This window comes from Monodelphis domestica, chromosome 6, assembly GCF_027887165.1.
Source record: "Monodelphis domestica isolate mMonDom1 chromosome 6, mMonDom1.pri, whole genome shotgun sequence".
Lineage (NCBI taxonomy): Eukaryota > Metazoa > Chordata > Mammalia > Didelphimorphia > Didelphidae > Monodelphis > Monodelphis domestica.
In genome coordinates, this window is record NC_077232.1 from 22,459,698 (window position 1) to 22,477,965 (window position 18,268).

General features: G+C 34.2%; 1 protein-coding gene across 1 annotated transcript; it reads right to left on the reverse strand.

Annotated features, from left to right (window-relative positions):
- Positions 1 to 3,030: 3,030 nt before the first annotated feature.
- LOC100023288 (olfactory receptor 8K3-like) lies at positions 3,031 to 3,981 on the reverse strand. The gene has a single exon (XM_001374838.4). It carries the CDS (start codon positions 3,979 to 3,981, stop codon positions 3,031 to 3,033), a length of 951 nt encoding a protein of 316 aa, XP_001374875.4.
- Between the last annotated feature and the right edge of the window lie 14,287 nt (positions 3,982 to 18,268).

Genomic DNA, 18,268 nt, shown 5'->3' on the forward strand with positions numbered 1-18,268 from the left:
CAAGCTATTGTGGCTCTCAGTCTACACAAGAGATCTCTCCTTAAGGGATTCATAGAGGATTCAGGCTTTAGGAAGAATAAGTGTTCTACTGTCAAAGACCCAAAGCACAAGGTAAAGAGAAATCTCATAGACATTCTGAGGCTTTCCTGTCACTCCAAGCATTTTTTAAAGACCAGATGAAGGTACATTCATAATCAATTTTGCTCCCTAAGACACACGTGGAAGTCCCAGTGTCCAATAAAATATCATGGTACATGTCTCCAACATAAAGCATTACATGGGGTTCTTTGCTAGGGGGAAGAAATTAGACTGGAATAAGTGGAATTAAAACATCATTGTCCTGTAAAGAAAAGTCATTACACTCAGATCCCAAACTCCTATCTTCTTCTCACACCATGATAAATCATGATTCCTGTCGCATCCTTTGCAATTTCTGCAATTCCCCTGAGGACCTCTATGTTCATAAATAGGAGAAATACCAACTGTGAGAGAACCTCAATTATTATTCTAGCTTCTGTTTCTAAACCACTGATTCTTTCTATTTCACTCCATTGCTATATGATCTTTCACAGAACAACCACAACAACATTTTGATCCTCTAGGATTGGGGTGTTATTAGTTCTTTGAGTTAGAATCCTAGGAATTTCTTGTAATGTAGCTATAAGATCTCAAGCAGTAGATGTCAAAATAGAAGCCAGGAAATATGTTTCCATATCCCTGTCTCATTTAATTTTTTTAATTCTCTTTTTCATCTTTTTCCTTTTCCTTTTTTTACAACACTTCAAAAATATATAAATAGTTACAGCTATACATTTCAACTGTTCTACATCCATAAGAGCCAAGTCTGGATGAAGCTAGGAAAAAGAGTGTCTTATTTTTAGGGAGAATTGGGACAGGAAATGATTGCTTATGACATGTGCATTAGTAGTTTTAGTGAGATCAAAATCTCTATTGCTTAGCTGCTCTTTATACTCAATTTATTTAAAGCCTATTTTTTTCAGTTCCCCCAAATAGAATGACTCACCTGCTGATATACATTTCAAACTACCCTTCTCTTGAGGATTTCATACTCTCTGATCAGGCAAGTATTCTTATACCCTCTTCTGAAATGCTATATAATGTAACCTCCCAAAGATTAGGACAGGAAATCACCTCATCTCTTCAGTTCTCTCTTTCTCAAATCATTCTAGATCTTGAGGTATATTGAGGAACAACTATAGGGAGGAAAAATAACGTGCTAAACTGGGAAAGGGAATCTTGAGAAAGATTTTTAATGGGGGTTCCATAATTTAGCATTTTTAAAAGAAAAATATCATTTTCTCCTAAAATTTCATGAGAAATGCTATAGTCACCTTTGACGAAAAACTTTAAAATCATAGAAAGAAAAATACCTTCATTTTGATACAGAAGTGAACATCAATGAAATAAATGAGGTAGATATTGGCAGACAGGAAAGAGAAAATATAAATTAGTGAATTCAAACTAGTCTATATCCAAATCCTCATGATTATGAGGTAATATAGGACAGGAGAGTATAACCCTTCTGTTTATATTGCTTTTATTTTTCTGTTTAGTGAACTCAATTTACAAATATGAATAAAACAGGATAGTTTCTAATGTGAATACCATTAATGTGCCCTATGCATTTGTTTCTGGGGATCAAAACTGCTGATGAGAGAGTTATTAAATAAAGTTTGTTGACAGAAACAAAAGCAGAATAGAAGTCATGCATTTCATGATAGAAGTCATCATTTCTGAACATTGGAAATCATTATCTACAAGTTAGCAGAAATAATTATTTTTCAAAAACCCAAAGAAAATGAGGTGTTGACAAAAGGGGGTATAACCTGTGCCAGAGGAGTTGAGGAACATAGTGGTTAAAAATAACAATGACCTCAGCAGCATAATACCCAGCAGATATCTTCTTAGCACTTTATGTTTACTCATCAATCCATCTTACATGAGTTACCATACATTTTGTTTCAGTCCATTAGCTCTTCAATTACTTCTCATCATATCACTTCCCCATCAACTTTCAGAGGGTAGGAAGGGATTTCTAAAAGAGTTAAACACTGACAAATGTGTGGTATCTGACACTCAACATTACCAGTTTTAGAGTAGAATACATATTTCTACTGAAGAAAAGGAGGTAAAGGTGAACAAAATAAAATTGAGATCTACAAAAGAAAGACTTTTAAATCCTTTGTTCAATAAAACATAACTTGGTAGATTCTGTATCTTTATTTCAAATTATATCAAATTAAAATAAAGATAAACCCTTTCATGAACATGATCCCATCAAGGATATATCGAATCATTCTCAGAAAAATTTTTCTTCAAGCTTTTCAATGAGGGAAAATATTTACCTCCTTAGGCAGGATTTTTTAAGTTTGACATAAATACAATAGGAATTTTTCCTTTACCATAATCAGAATTTGTGAAAGTATTTTATGAAGATAGATGTAGATACTTCTGGTTTTTAGTCAAGAGAAGAGAAATGTGAATTTGTGTATGTGAGACAATAGTGGTTTTCATTTATATACAAGACAACCATTGAATGGGAAATTTTTATTCTGATTCACTACAGAGGACAGAAATTAGAATAAATGGAGAGAATTGAAACGGAAATGTTTAAGTTGTAGTAATGGAACAACTAAAAAACAATGATAAACTACAACTTTCTAAGAATTAAAGCTATTCCAAAGTAAAGTGGACATTCTCAGGAACTTCTGGTCTTTGTAGAGAACACTATTAAAATTTTAATAAGATTATATATGCCATTCATAGAAATTTTAATTATAAATAGGTTTGTGTTCATATCCTCAATAGTAAACTCCATGGTTGAGAGATTTTGCCTTAACATCAACATCATAAATATGAATATGAAAATTTCTGAAAAAAAAGAGAAAAAATGAAAGAAGAAGGATTGCATTTTGAAAAGAAGAGACTTGGGCCAAAGTTGGCTGAACATGCTAGAGGAAGACTTGTTTGCTTCCAATAACCAAGTGGTATCTTAATAAACCTGGCATATTAAAGAACACATTTGAATCGATTTTCTAGAGCTTTCTTCAAGGCCCCCTTTACCTCCTTATTTCTCAAGCTATAAATCAAAGGGTTGAGCATGGGAATGACTAGAGTATAAAAGACAGAAGCCATCTTATCTGTGTCAAAAGAGTGACTAGACTTGGGCTGCAAGTACATAAAAGTTAGTGTTGCATAGAATACAACCACCACTGTGAGATGGGAGCCACAGGTAGAGAAAGCTTTGCGTCTGCCTTCAGCAGAGTTCATCCTGAGAATGGCCACAAGAATGAGAGCATATGAAAGAAGAATAGCTGGCAGTGAGGAGATTAAATTAAACACAGAAATGCTAAGAATCATTAATTCCAAATCTTTTGCATCATTCCATAAAATACTTAATAGGGAGATACTATCACAGTAGAAATGACTAATGACATTAGATTTCCAAGAAGACGAATTAAAAATCTTAATTGTGATCACCAGTGCTACAGAGGAACTGTAGAGATATGGGATGGCCACCAAAAGACAGCACAATCTGTCTGACATGACGACCATGTAGAGCAGAGGGTTACAGATGGCTACGTAGCGGTCATAAGCCATCACAGAAAGCATAAAAAGTTCACTTATAATGAATGTTATAAAGAGAACTACCTGGGTTGCACAGCCAACATAGGAGATTGTATTTCTCTCTACTACAAAATTACCCAACATTTTTGGTCCAATAGCAGTGGAGTACCCAAGATCAATAAATGCCAGATTCCTGAGGAAAAAGTACATAGGAGTTTTCAGATGAGAATCAATCTTGGTCAAGATAATCAGGCCCAGATTACCCAGAGCTGTGATTGTGTAGATGATGAGAAATAAAATAAAGAGGGGAATCTGCAGTTCAGGAAGATCTGTGATGTCCCTGAGAATGAATTCAGTTACTTGAGTCCATTTAGTTTCATTCCACTTATCCATTTCTTCCATCCAGGGAAATCAGTCTGAGAAGGAAAAGAGAAAATTATTTTGAGTCTAGGTGCATCTCTCATAGGAATTTCTGTGTGTATGATATTTGTGAATATTTTCTGACTTTATGTATGAAGTTGAGGAATTCAGCAAAGATCTCCATACTTCCCAGCATGTCTCCTTATTATCTGCACCAGAGACAGATTTCTTTGGTGTCTCTGGGCAAAATTTAGATATATTTCATGACTATTTCCCATTTCTATCTCTCTTCAATGATAGATATCAAACTATTTATGGCTAATATGTTTTACAGTAGCCTTCATATGTCATGGAAACAAAAATAACCTTTTGTCACCATTTAAGAAATTGATAAAATTGTGTTATTCTCACAGAGGTTCGATATAATTTATTGTAACTTCAGCTATTGGAGTGACAGCTATCAGGCCTAGAATTCCATCTCTGAGAAATGGAAAGGTTTAACAATGTTCTAAATTTATTTGTGTAAGAAGTGGACTCAAGAAAGATCCCTTATCAGTTCAATTGTCTTATAATCTGAAATATGCCCAAAGATCCTAGTTTCAGAACTTGGAGTGGCTCGTATATTCTGGATTACCAGCTCAATGGAGTCTAATCAATACTATGACAACTGTAAGTATTTGGAGAGGAATATAGTCTTAGGTATAAAGGTGTCTAAGCAGTTTGCCTAAAGAATCATCTCCTTTAATTAAAATTCCTTAAAATAGTCTCCCTCTATTCTTATATTTAATTAGATTGATGTATTTAAATAACTCTCAATGTTGGCATTTTGTAAATTATTTACATGTTATGTAACCATAAATAAGTCATTAACCCTTTTCAATCTGTTTAATAACTTTGAAAAAGAAGATAATTTTATCAACTGACTCACAGTGTGATTGAGAGAATCAAATGAGATTATGTAGGGAAAGAAATATTAAAGGTCCACACATGTACCTGCAAGTTTTTCTCATCATCATTACTGTCAACATAAATCTATCTCAGAAAGCCTCATAACACAAGAGAATGATTAGTGTTCAGACATGCAAATTAGATGGATTATGGAAAGGTCACTCAATCTCACCTTCTATGAAATGGGTTCTTATTCCCTAAGTGGCAGCTATTATACATTTCAATGACAATCTTTTGAAGTCAGTTCAACATTTTTGTTCATTAGATTATGTATAAGATTGAGATGGATAAAGTTAAGACTCAGAAATGAAGGTTATCACTTGGACCTTCAAAAGGATGGATGATGAGGGAGGAAATTTAACTGACACATTGAACTTCCCCTCCATAGACTTTGCCATACAACTTCCAAAATGCCTTTTGCACTGACCGAATAATAAAACTGATAAACTTTTCTTCCTTGGGTGTCTGTAATATTTATCTCATTTTAATAACTGTTTTTATTCTTAAAAACATCCCAGCTGTCCCCAATTCTAAAATTTATGGCATAACTGGAAAAAAAAAACACTGAGAATCTTTACAAATAACCTATTGTCATTAGAGAGGTTGCCTGAATTATTTGGAATCAATGCATTTACCTGACATTTTAGATCATTTCTTTTGCTGATTAATCATTCTCATCCCATGCAGAGATGCACTGATACTCAAAGATGATATTATTCCCAATTGAAGACCCCAACATGAATGATTTTTTTGTTCTTCATTTATATAAATAACTTTGGACATTTGGAGCAGTTGCTTTTTACTTTCTGTCAACCCGAGTGTCCTGACTATTCAAAACTTTCAAGAGACTAATCTTATCTCTATCTCATGTAGAGACATATCACATATAAATATATACATATTTACATATGCTTCCATATAAATATATCCATAGTATATACATCTGATATATCTGTGTGATGTCATATATACACAGTACCTTGAACATAGAAATGAATATTTAACACATAATTAATACTTAGTAAATATTTATTGACAAATCTATTAGAGGTTGGTAACTGAGAGTTCATCTAAGGCAAAGGTCTAAGAGCCGTCATCTGAGGTCGATAACTCAGTCTGTCTGAAAATAGGTCTGAGTCCCACTAATTCTAATACCCTTCCTCTCATATACAATTCATCCTATTTATTCCTTGTTTATATAATCATTTTTATTGTTGTTTCCCTGATGAGACCTTGCTGTTTTGAGAACAGGCAGTGTCTTTTGCCTCTCTTTTTATCCCCAGCAAAATTGCAATGATTTTGACACAACTCTTAGTCAATGTTTATTGACCATTTGATTGACAAATTACTCTTTTCTTAGGAAATAAATCAATTTTATATTTTAGTGTTCTTATTTGTCAAGACAATAATTACTATAGGAGAAAAATACCCGTAAACTTTATTCAATTCATGCTTGACATGAGAATATAATAGTTATGTGAATGCTTCCAAAAGTGAAGAAAATAAGACTAAATTGATGAAAACATTATATTTGAAATTACTTAGAGCAGGAATCATAGTGACTTCTGTATTGATCATATCTTAACTTTGTTTTATTTGTGGGCACAATATATTAGCAACATAATGGTGAACTGAGAAAATTTGACAAGAAAATCTGATGAAACCTTCCTCTACTGCTCATTTAAATGGCTAAATTTTCTTTGTAATCATCACACTTTGGAAATTGGCAATTTAAAAGCCATTTTATTGTTTTGTTGATTATTTACACTTGTAAAAGTGATGGGAAATATTAATAATATAAATTGAATTTTTAAATGTATTATGTGTATATTTCCATTTCAGAGAATCAATTATTAAACATTTCCCAGCACATTACTGATTCCATTTCCATATATGTAAAGTAAAATATCTTGAGTACCTCCATTCATCTTTGATCCCAAATATTCCGAAGATGTGACATAAGTGTCACAAAGTAAAGTGCCATATCTGTAGTCCTGGTGTATGTTGGGTAACATAAGTATTGTTGCACCTGTCATGCATGTTTGTAAGATGCAAGCTACCTCAGTTGGATCTTGATGGTGAATCAAGGACCTGTTATAATGTTAATTTATTCTCTTTTATACACATAGATGATTTTAAAATATTTTAATTTAATTTTTCTCTCTCCTCTTGTTTTGAGGAGAATAGATTCATATACCTTATAATTTAAACATGTATCCAAGTATCCTGTGTCAATTCCAATCTTAGTATATATTTCTGAGGTGGGATTGCATAATTATCCTAAATTCAAAGTCCAAGATCTTTTAAAGTAAATATAGGAAAAGATAATGATCAATTTCCTGGACCAGGAAAGCAGATCTTCTGAAGAAGATACTATAAGGTTGCTAGCAGAAACCAAAAGTACAACAGGAGAATTGGGGTGAATTTTTGGATATAATGAATTGAACTGAGGGGGTGTTGAGTCCTCCATTTATTCTGAAGGTAAACATTTATGTAAAAAGGAGAAAGTACCACTAAGAGTCAATTGTAAATGAGCCCATCAATCATTTTTCTTTCCTTTTATTTTACCTCCAAATTGTTGTAACTCCCATGAAATGTAAAATATATTTTCTTATATACACACACACATATATATATGTATATATATATATATATACTTTACCTCCATTATATAATCTTAAGTCTCAGGAGAGTACAAATACATTTTAAAGCCTAACATACATGTCCACTAGTGAGAAAATCCTAAATTCATAGACTCCATATGTGGAATGTTTCCTTGGGGAGATGGGCATGTTAATCTCCCAGATGATCTGAAAAACCAAGAGTAGAGAGACCTAACATGATGGTCTCCCAAACAATCAGAAGGGGAATTGAGTGAAGTAAAACATCTAGAAGAACCCCATTCCAGCTTTTATCCCAAGTACCCCAATGTTGGGACAGAGGAGTCACAGAGAAATGGGTTATACTATCTGATAGCCTGATGTTGACATCTCCTGGCATCAGTGGGAGGTTCAGAGCAACAGAGTCACTGCAGCATGTTCACAGAGAGAGGAGCTAATTGGGGTTTCAAAGGCAATCATGTGAAGGCCAGTGGGATTTTTTCTTCCACTCATTAACTGAATCCCTGGGCTCAGGCCTCTTATCTTATCACAATGTAACAGTGAACCATGGAGGGGACCACACTGTACTGAAATCCAGGGACTGATTTTATCTTAATTTAGAAAGACTGAGAGCTCTCTATCTCCATCAATCCCTCTCTCTTTACTACTAAATGCTTGTAAATCTGGTAATAAGCTGCTAGATCAATTTTTATTTATAACACAGGCCAAATAAAAATTAAAAAAGCAACAGAGCGTGTTCTCTAGTAAAGTGCATCTTGGGAATGCTATCATCTTTATGCCACTATATAATCTTCATTCTCAGGAGTCTACACATACTTCTTTAAACCTCTAGTATTAGCTACATTTACCTACATTCAACTTGCATTTCCCTGCTTGAACTTTAAATACATTTTTTTCTTCTTCAGATACTCTTAATTCTTCTCTTCCTGAACACAAACATAATATATCACATTCATTGTACTCAAAGAAAGCAGTACCATGGTGACAACTTCAAAGGCAAAATGTAACTGGGAGCCAAATTGAAAATCCATGAAGTCAAAATTTGGTTGAAATTATTAGATTTCTTGAGTTACAGTACTTTAGTCCAGGTAGTCAAGAATTGTTACTAATTCCTTATTTCCTTTCTTGTTTGCTTTAATCTGAGAGATGCTATGACAGAAATGAATTCAGTCAGAGTCACACTGTAACTTACTATTAAGCTATCACAAAGCTGAGAATTCCTCCCTAAACAGTCTTTTCCTACCATTGACTAACTCTATGATCCAACTCAAATTGTTTTATCTCTTAATATCCTAGAGTTTAAGAGTTTAAATAAACATTTTGGTTATATGAAGGGTAACTGAAAAGAGTGCTTTGGGGAAAAATGCAAAACACTCAAGATGGAAATGAGAAAATCTCAAAAGCAGTTTCCCTTATGTTAGACCCATAACTTGCCTCTTTGAAAAGCAGTTTGAACCCGTGCTCCATCCATGGGCTTATCTTATCTCCAAAGAGACAACTAATATTCATGCCTATGGAAAGATTATTTTCTTTCTTTTTTAAAACCCTTACCTTCCATCTTGGATTCAATACTGTGTTTTAGCTCTGAGGCAGAAAAGTGGTAAGAGCTAGGAAATGGGGGTCAAGTGTCTTACCCAAGGTCACACCGCTGGGAGGTGTCTGAGCATGGCTTTGAACCTTGGACATAGTTTCTGTAGGCCTTGCTCTCAATCCACTGAGCTACCTAGCTGCCCCCTAGAAAGATGATTTTCTATGCAACATAATGACCACTTGATTAAATGTTATTATGTTTTTGATCACATTGGTCTGCTGTGATGAAAGCAAATCAAAAAGAATAGGGGAATAGGGCAACTTACTTGTTGAGGAGAAAATGTGTACCCTGAGCACATATGGTGTAGCCCCATGAATCTTGTCAGGGTTTTAACAACTGAAGGTCTCTGTTAAGTAAGAAATCACACATATTTAGTCTCATATAATTCATTAAAAATGTCCAAAATAGTCCCTTTCCCCAGGAGCACAAGATCATATTAGAGACTCATTACTGAATACTCTTTCCATATCTTCCTGATTCCCAAATGAATATATAAATGATTTGAGGGATTAATGTTATTGTTTGAACAAATGTTTTTGTTTTTTTTTTCATTGGATTATTGTCAGGGTTTATTTTTAACACATAGAGGAAATTTGACCCCATGGGCCAATATGAGACTTCCCAGGACCTTTTCTGGTTGATCTCATCCTCTTTATTACTCATTTATTCCTATTTCTCTAACTTCCCTTTCCTTCCTGATATGTCTCTTTCACTTCTTCACTTGAAATTTATCATCATTTAGTAAATTAATATTTGTGAATTGAGAATCTATTCAGTATTTCCCTACCTTCAAGGATATCTTTTAAGTAAGATATTCATGTGACATATGTGTAATACGCAAAGCAATTACGTATCAGTCCACTGCCAACAAGTACTTAAGTGCATTCCATGTGCTAAATTCTATTCTGGGTGAGAGGAATATAAGTACAAAGGAGACAAACTCTATTGTTAACTAAGGAAATTATACTCCAATGGGGTAGTGTAATGCAGCTACTCATTCATGTGTTCAGAAAGCATCTTTTAATAGTTGTGTACTGATGATACTAATCATCAATATCTGCTCAAGGGAGCTAAGTATAGCCTTTCCTTTTATAAATTCAGATTGGTATTAAAATAGTTTTACCCAATATTACTGTTATATTTCAATATATACTTTATTTTAATGAGACTCTCCTAAGCATCCTTTTGGCTGGCCCTAAAGGGAAGTTACCCTTTTGTGCTTCACTTCAACAGTGAGGATACTTTTGATTATCTTTATCAAAAGTATCCAAAAAGCTTTAAAATTTTTTCAATCTAAATTTTGTGTAGCTCTATATTATTTTTTATTTATTTTTACAATATACAAAACAATATATATTTAAAGATATAAATATAATATACATGCATGTTTTTATATATATTTAATGAAAATTGTTGATGTGAAAAATATTATGCATGGCTATTATGGTCTTTATTTTTTTAAAAAACCTTTATTGTCTCCAAGGCAGATGAGTGGTAAGGGCTAGGCAATGGGGGTCAAGTGACTTGCCCAGTGTCACACAGATAGGAAGTGAACGAGGCCAGATTTGAACCTAGGACTTCCCGTCTCTAGGTCTGGTTCTCAATCCACTGAGCCACCCAGATGCCCCCTATTATGGTCTTTATATGGAAACATAAAATTAGGTTGTGTCTAGGGCAGAGATGTTAACCTGTGTTTCATGATATTTATTCCATTTAATATTTCAATAGGATTGGTATTCTTTGTAAATCTTACTCTCTTGTGTTCCATTTTAAATCATCTTTCCCAGAAGGTATCCATAGACTTCACCAGACCACCAAGGTCCTGACACAAAGTATTATGAATAACTGATCTATAACATTTGAATTACAAATATATTTATTGCAATATAACATATAGAAATGAATGGACTCAAACTATACTATAAAGCAGTGCTCATCAAAAGAATATGGTACTGACCAAGAGAAAGAAAGGAGGATCAGTGGAATAGACTTGGGGTAAGTAACCTCAGCACAACAGTCTATGATAAGCACAAATATCACAGCTTTTGGTACAAAAATCCTCTATTTGATAAAAATAACTGCTGGGAAAATTGGAAGACAGTACTGGGAAGATTTGGGTTTGGATCAACATCTCACACTCTATAGCAAGATAAACTCAGAATGGGACTTTAATATATAAAAGGAAACTAAGTAAATTAGGTGAATACAGAGTAGTATACATGTCAGATATATGGGAAAGGAAAGATTTTAAGACCAACCAAGAGTTAGAAAAAATCACAAAATGTAAAGTAAATAATTTTTATTACATTAAATTAAGAATTTTTTATCCAAACAAAACCAATGCAACCAAAATTCAAAGGGAAGTAACAAATTGGGAAACAATGTTCATAATAAAAAAAACTCTGACCAAGGTCTAATTACTCCAATTTGTGAAGAGCTAAATCAATTGTACAAAAAATCAAGCCATTCTCCATTTGATAAATGGGCAAGGCACATTAATAGACAATTTTCAGATAAAGAAATCAAAACTCTACCACATGAAAAAGTGTTTTAAATCTCTTATGATCAGTGAGTTACAAATCAAAACAACTCTGACATATCACCTCACACCTATCAGACTGGCTAATATTACAGGAAAGGGAAGTAATAAATGTTGGAGATGATGTGGCAAAATTGGGATATTAATGCATTGCTGATGGAGTTGTGAATTGATCCAAACATTCTGGAGGGCAATTTGGAACTATGACCAAAGGACACAAAAAGGCTGTCTGCCCTTTGATCCATCAAAGCAATGTTGGGTTTGTACCCCAAAGAGAAAATAAGGGGAAAAAAACGTGTACAAGACTATTCATAGCTGCACTCTTTGTGGCAGCAAAAAATTGGAAAATGAGGGGATGCCCTCCAATTGTGGAATGGCTGAACAAATTGTGGAATATGTAGGTGATAGTATTCTATTATGATCAAAGGAATAATGAACTGGAAGAATTCCATGTGTACTGGAATGATCTACAGGAATTGTTGCAGAGTGAGAGGAGTAAAACAAGGAGAACATTATATACAGAAACTGATAAACTGTGGTATAATCAAATGTAATGGACTTCTCCATTAGTGGCAATGCAGTGATACTGAACAACTCAGAGGGATTCACAAGAAAGACACCATCCACATTCAGAGGAAAAACTGTGGGAGTAGAAAAACAGAAAAAAAAACAACTGCTTGATTACATGGGTCCAGGGCATATGATTGGGGATGTAAACTCTAAATGATCATCCTAGTGCAAACACCAACAACATGAAAATAGGTTTTGATCAAGGACACATGTAAAACCCAGTGGAATTGTGCATGGGCTACAGGAAGGGGTTAGGGGTAGGGTAGGGAAAGAATATGATTCTTGTAATCAGAGAATAATATTCTAGATTAACTGAATACAATTTTCAATAAAAAAAGAAATGGGACTTGGTCCTCATAATGCTGCAAGGAGAAGAGAAACTTTAATTCATTCAAGACAATCTCAATATCATAGATGGGTTTCAACTCCTTTTCTGGATATGAGATTAACCCTCTTTGCTGACTCACTTTCTCCATGCCTCTGCAATCCCCTGAAAGTATTGATCACTTCAATTCAGGAACCAAGTGTGGTTCAGAATTGCTTTAGCTTGATTCAGGACCTCATCAAGGACTGATTTGTTAGTGCTACTGTTAATCCTCCTTGGTCTTGCTTTTAGGATCCCTCCTACATGCAATAGAAATAGCCTATGTATGAATTTGCCATTTTTATGTAAACTCTTGCCATGCCCACTGCCTACCTCCATTCCATGGTTCAGTTTCTTTCTCTGAAAATAACTGACAAAAGTTTGCATTTCCTCTAAAACCTCTGACAAATAACAATGAAAAACGTAATCTTTTCTTTGAAGATTATGTTAAAGTAATCCACTCCATTTGTTCTAAGAGAACATTTTTCTTTTGATTAAGGTAGACTTTATGAAGGGATAGGTATTTAAAAAGCAGTAGACAACAATAAAATATACATTTTATAAAGAATAAAATCTAAACAAAAATAATAGGCTCAGAATATGACAAGGACAAATTAGGAAATGTATAAAAAGTCTCCTGTTAAAGTTGAAAAAAAACACTTTAAAAAAGAAAATATGCATATTAAAAGTTAATTTCATATGGCTTTCTCTTGTTCTCCATGTTTAAGAAAATCACATTTTAATGAAAGTTAAATTAATAATTAAAAACAGAAATCAAAAAAATAAATTTCTGTTTCCCATACCCACTCTTGAAAAAGGAAAGGCTAAGGACAGGGAATATCAACACATAACATAAATCTTTCAGTCATAATTTAAAATAAAACATGTAATTTTAGTAAAAATAAGTTTTTCTACTTCCTGCCCATTAACATTCCACAATATAGTATTATATTTTTCTAACAGTATTAGAAGAAATTTATAGGTTTTACTAGATTGACAAATGGGGTCAATGATTTTAAATTTTTAAAAAGTAGAGATTAAAAGACAAAAAAATAAATTTGGTTTAGTGTCTAATTATTAACATTCAAACTTCATTATTTTTTAAATCCTTAAAAACTCATTTTTCTAACCCATCTTTCTATATGAAACACATATTATCCATTAGGTTTTTTCCCCACTTCCTATTGTCTATAACCTTATGCATGGAATGGTTTCCTTCCTTATCAATTTCTTTCCAAACCTAATTGTCTTCAATATTCATCATAAATTATATTTCCTTTATGTGGACCTCTCTATTATACTTTTCTTGCTTAGGAAACTCAGAAAATCCCATTATTCTGTAAAATAGAATCTGCCTGGTATTCCAATCTCAGTATCCCCTGTCCATATAATTAGATATTCTTACTGGAGGTTGAGCTTCTATAGAAAGAGAGGTCTCATCCATTTTTCTTCACCTTTCCCACTAGTTAAACTTCTTTTAAAATTTCTTTAGAACTCTTCATCATGCTTTAATTCCTGGAGATGGCAAATAGTACAGAGGTGCAAAAGCCTCCAAACACCAAGAAAAGTAAAATGAAGGAGGTGGCTTTGGACACATTTTATGGACCAAAAATAAAAAATACAGAGGATATAGAAGAGGAAACAAATAAATGCTCCAAAAGAAATGGAAATTCTCCACAAGCTCTTGAAGAATTAAATTGGAAATTATCAAAAAGATGGAAGCCTTCTGGCAGGAAAAATGGAAACAATGCAAATGAAACTCAGCACTCTGAGGGACCAAAATATGCAAATGCAGAAACAGCTCAAAGCCTCAAAAAACAGGTCAGACCAAACTGAAAAGGAAAACCAGTATTTAATGGTCAGAATCAGGCAACTGGAAGATAACAATGTTGCAAAAGTGCAAGAATTAATAAAACAAAGAAAAAAGACTAAAGAATTAGAAGATAACATAAAACATCTCACTGAAAAGATGACAGACCTGGAAAATGGAGGAAGGAGAGACAATGTTAGAATCATTTGTCTACCAGAAAAGCCAGAAATAAACAGTAATCTTAATATCATAATACATGATATCATCAAAGAAAACTGCCCAGAGATTTTAGAACAACAATACCAAATATACATTGAAAGAGTTCACAGAACACCCTCTACACTAAAGCCACAAAAGACAAATCCAAGGAATGTAATTGCCAAATTCCAAAGCTTCCACGCAAAAGAAAATATCTTATAAGGAGCCAGAAAAAGACAATTTAGATATAAAGGAACATCAATCAGGGTCACACAGGACCTAGCAATATCCACTCTGAATGATCATAATGCATGGAATATGATATTCAGAAAGGCAAGAGAGCTGGGTCTTCAACCAAGAATCAGCTATCCATCAAAACTGACTATATACTTGTAAACCTTAAAATTTCTTAGACTTACGAATGTTGGAAATTTCCCCAATTCCAACATTAGGTAGGGAGGGTCCTTCTCTTCTCTAACTAAGACCACTTTAGGACAGAAACATTTTGCTAAAGAATGGGAAGTGCTTTGACCTATGCTTAAGCATAGAACAGGAAGTTCTTTGAGTCATGATTGATTTTAGAATTGATACAATAGAGATACTTGGAATGACAGAACCAGGTCTTGGAAAATACAATTTCTACCCTACTTAGAGTAACAGGATTTAGGAAGGGCTGCAGCAAAGGATCAAGATTTAATTATTTGAGAATATGACCTTCAACAGACATGTGCAAAGCCACAGACCTCTGGGCGGTCCTGGGTTAAACTAGAACCACCATTGGAACAGGGGAGACATGGACAGAGATTGGTAGATGTGAGACCTAAGGGGAGGGAACTTAAATGGTTTCCTTAAAGATAGCAGGGTCTGAGGAGAGAGGGGAGGAAGTTTTGCTCTGAGCAAGGTGGCTCTGAGGAGGTTGGAGAGGTTTTGCTCTGAGAGGTTGTGCTCTGAGAAGCTTGCTCTGAAGGAAGCTGGAGGTGGAGGCCCCTGAGACTGTTTCTCCATTTTGGTCACGTGAGTGATAGGGACTGATCTCTTTTCTTTGCCTCAGCTATCTAAGGGATTGGGCCTTTTGGCCCAGCCTAAACAGAGGGGGGTATTTAAGCCCTATTCCTTTCTCTCCCCTTTCTCTCTCTCTCTCTATCTCTAATACCTTTCTTCCTCCTGTTTGTAATTAAAAACTCCATAAAAGGTTGACTGCTGACTTGAGTATCATTTAGGAATTACATAGCTGAATTCCTTGGCAACCTTAAATTAATATATATCAGTCTTTTAATGTGATTTCCTTGTCACATACTTCCAGGGGAAAGTATAGGCATTCAAGAAAATACAAGATTTCCAAGTATTTGTAAAGAAAAGACCAGAGCTGTGTGGAAAGTTCGACATCCCAACACAAAGAGCAAGAGAAACATGGAAAGGTAAATATGAAGGAAAGGGAAAAGGAGAAAAATGTTATCTTTTTCTTTTATCAAACTCTCTTCTATAAGGACTACATTTATATCAAATTATATATGTATATATATATATTAATATGTGGGGAAAATGTAATGTGTAACTCTCAAAAATTGTATGCATCATTAGAGTAGTAAGAAGAATCACACATAGGGAAAGTTTGGGGCAACGAGATGATATGGAGAAAGTGAGGGGATAGAAAGATAAAGGGAAGGGGGAGAATCATTAATGGTACTAAGATATACTCCATTAAATAGAAAAAAAAAACTAAATAGAATATTATTTCTCACAGAAAGATACACCTAGGAAGGTGAGGGGAAGAATTCTCCAATAAGAAGGAGAGGAAGCAAGTTTTTACTTAAACCTTACTCTCAGTGAAATCAACTCTGAGAGGGAAGAGAATCCCTCTTCCTCATATTGTGTGTTTCTCACCTTGAATGATGGTTTTCCTTTAGTCTCAATTCTTTATAATCCATCCTACTCTATCTTATACCAAATGGCTATTGATAGGGTCAGAATAGCATCTATCATTACAGGGAAACCTTTCCCTTAGACTTAGTAATATCAGAGATTGAAGAAATATCTATTTTTTAGATCTCAACAGAAGAGAAATAGAAAGAGGGTGAAGATATAATGAGTTCTATTGCAAATATATTGTTTGTATGATGGCTCCCTGCTGCCTAGAACATGATGGGTGGGGAGGGATGGGATGTTGCTGATAAAGATTCTTCTCTGTTGTTTTATCATTTGGTTTGCAGCATGTTTGCTGTCTGGGTGTTCTATTTCCTTTAGCTAACTTAAATTGCTTATCTGTGCATAATTGCTGTTTTAGAGATTTTTAAGATAATATGAGAATTTGAGAAAAATTTTAGCTCTCAGTTTTGTTGTTCACTTCACTCAGAATATATATTGCACAAGAATGAACACCCAGTCAAAACTGTGTGATATGGGCATACAGAAAGCTCTGTGATTTAGTGCAAAAAATACTATTGGGTGTAGAGTCCATCCTTAGGATTTACTTAAGTAGTAGCAAGTAAGAATAAAGATGAGGAGAGAGGAGATTGAGTTTAAAGAAGAAATCATCAAAATATTTCAATTATAAATAAATGGACAACAGGTTTAAGGGTGAAATTGTCATAGCTAGAAGGATTGATTACAATAGTAGTAGTCTCTTGGTAACCAAGGATGATGATTGTCTTTCTTTGTACAAAGACACTTGTGCATCAAAGCTCAAGCCTCCAAGAAGAAAGGGATAAAAGTGACTATTGAAAACTTTTATGGAGGGAGTACCCAAGGAAAATAAGAGAAAGAAGAGGAAACCCAAACAAAATCAAAACATGCCTCACAAAATGGAAATTATCCACAAGCTCTGGATGAACTCAAATTGGAGCTCATCCAAAAGATGGAAACCTTCTGGAAAGAAAAAATGGGAGAAATTGATTAGCAGTTTGATAAACAAGACTTCACAATTGGAGAAAGAGCTGGAAGCATCTAATAGAAGGGCAGACAAAGTTGAAAAACAAAACCAGTCCCTAAAGACCAGAATTAAGCAACTGGAAGACAGTGAGGTTGTAAAACAGCAAGAATTAATAAAGCAAAGCCAAAAAATTAATGAATTAGAAGAAAACATAAAATATCTCACTGAAAAGGCCACAGACCAGGAAAACAGAGGAAGAGACAACGTGAGAATTATTGGTCCACTCGAAAAATCAAAGATAAACAAAAACCTCGATGCTATACTACTGGAGATTATAGAAGAAAATTGACACATGTTCTGGAACAAGGAGGCAAAATAGAAATAGAAAGGATTCATAGAACACCCTCTATACTAAATCCCCAAAAGACAACTCCCAGGAATGTATTCACCAAATTCAATAGCTTCCAAGAAAAGGAGAAAATCTTACAAGAAGCCAAAAAGAGGAGCTTCAGATATAGGGTGACTCCCATAAGGATCACACATGACTTAGCAGCTAACACACTAAGAGACTGCAAAGCATGGAACACAATATTTAGAAAGGCAAGAGAGCTGGGTCTCCAACCAAGAATCAACTACCCAGCAAAACTGACTATATACTTCCAGAGGAAAGTATGGGCATTCAGCAAAATAGAAGATTTCCAAGCATTTACTAAGAAAAGACCAGAACTTAGTGGAAAATTTCATATCCAATCACAGAAAGAAAGAGAAACATGAAAAGGTAAATATGAAAAAAGGGAAAAGGGGGAAAAT

Bases quoted from the DNA above. Each gene is read 5' to 3' on its own strand.
- LOC100023288 (XM_001374838.4), bottom strand. From the start codon at position 3,981: ATGGATAAGTGGAATGAAACTAAATGGACTCAAGTAACTGAATTCATT.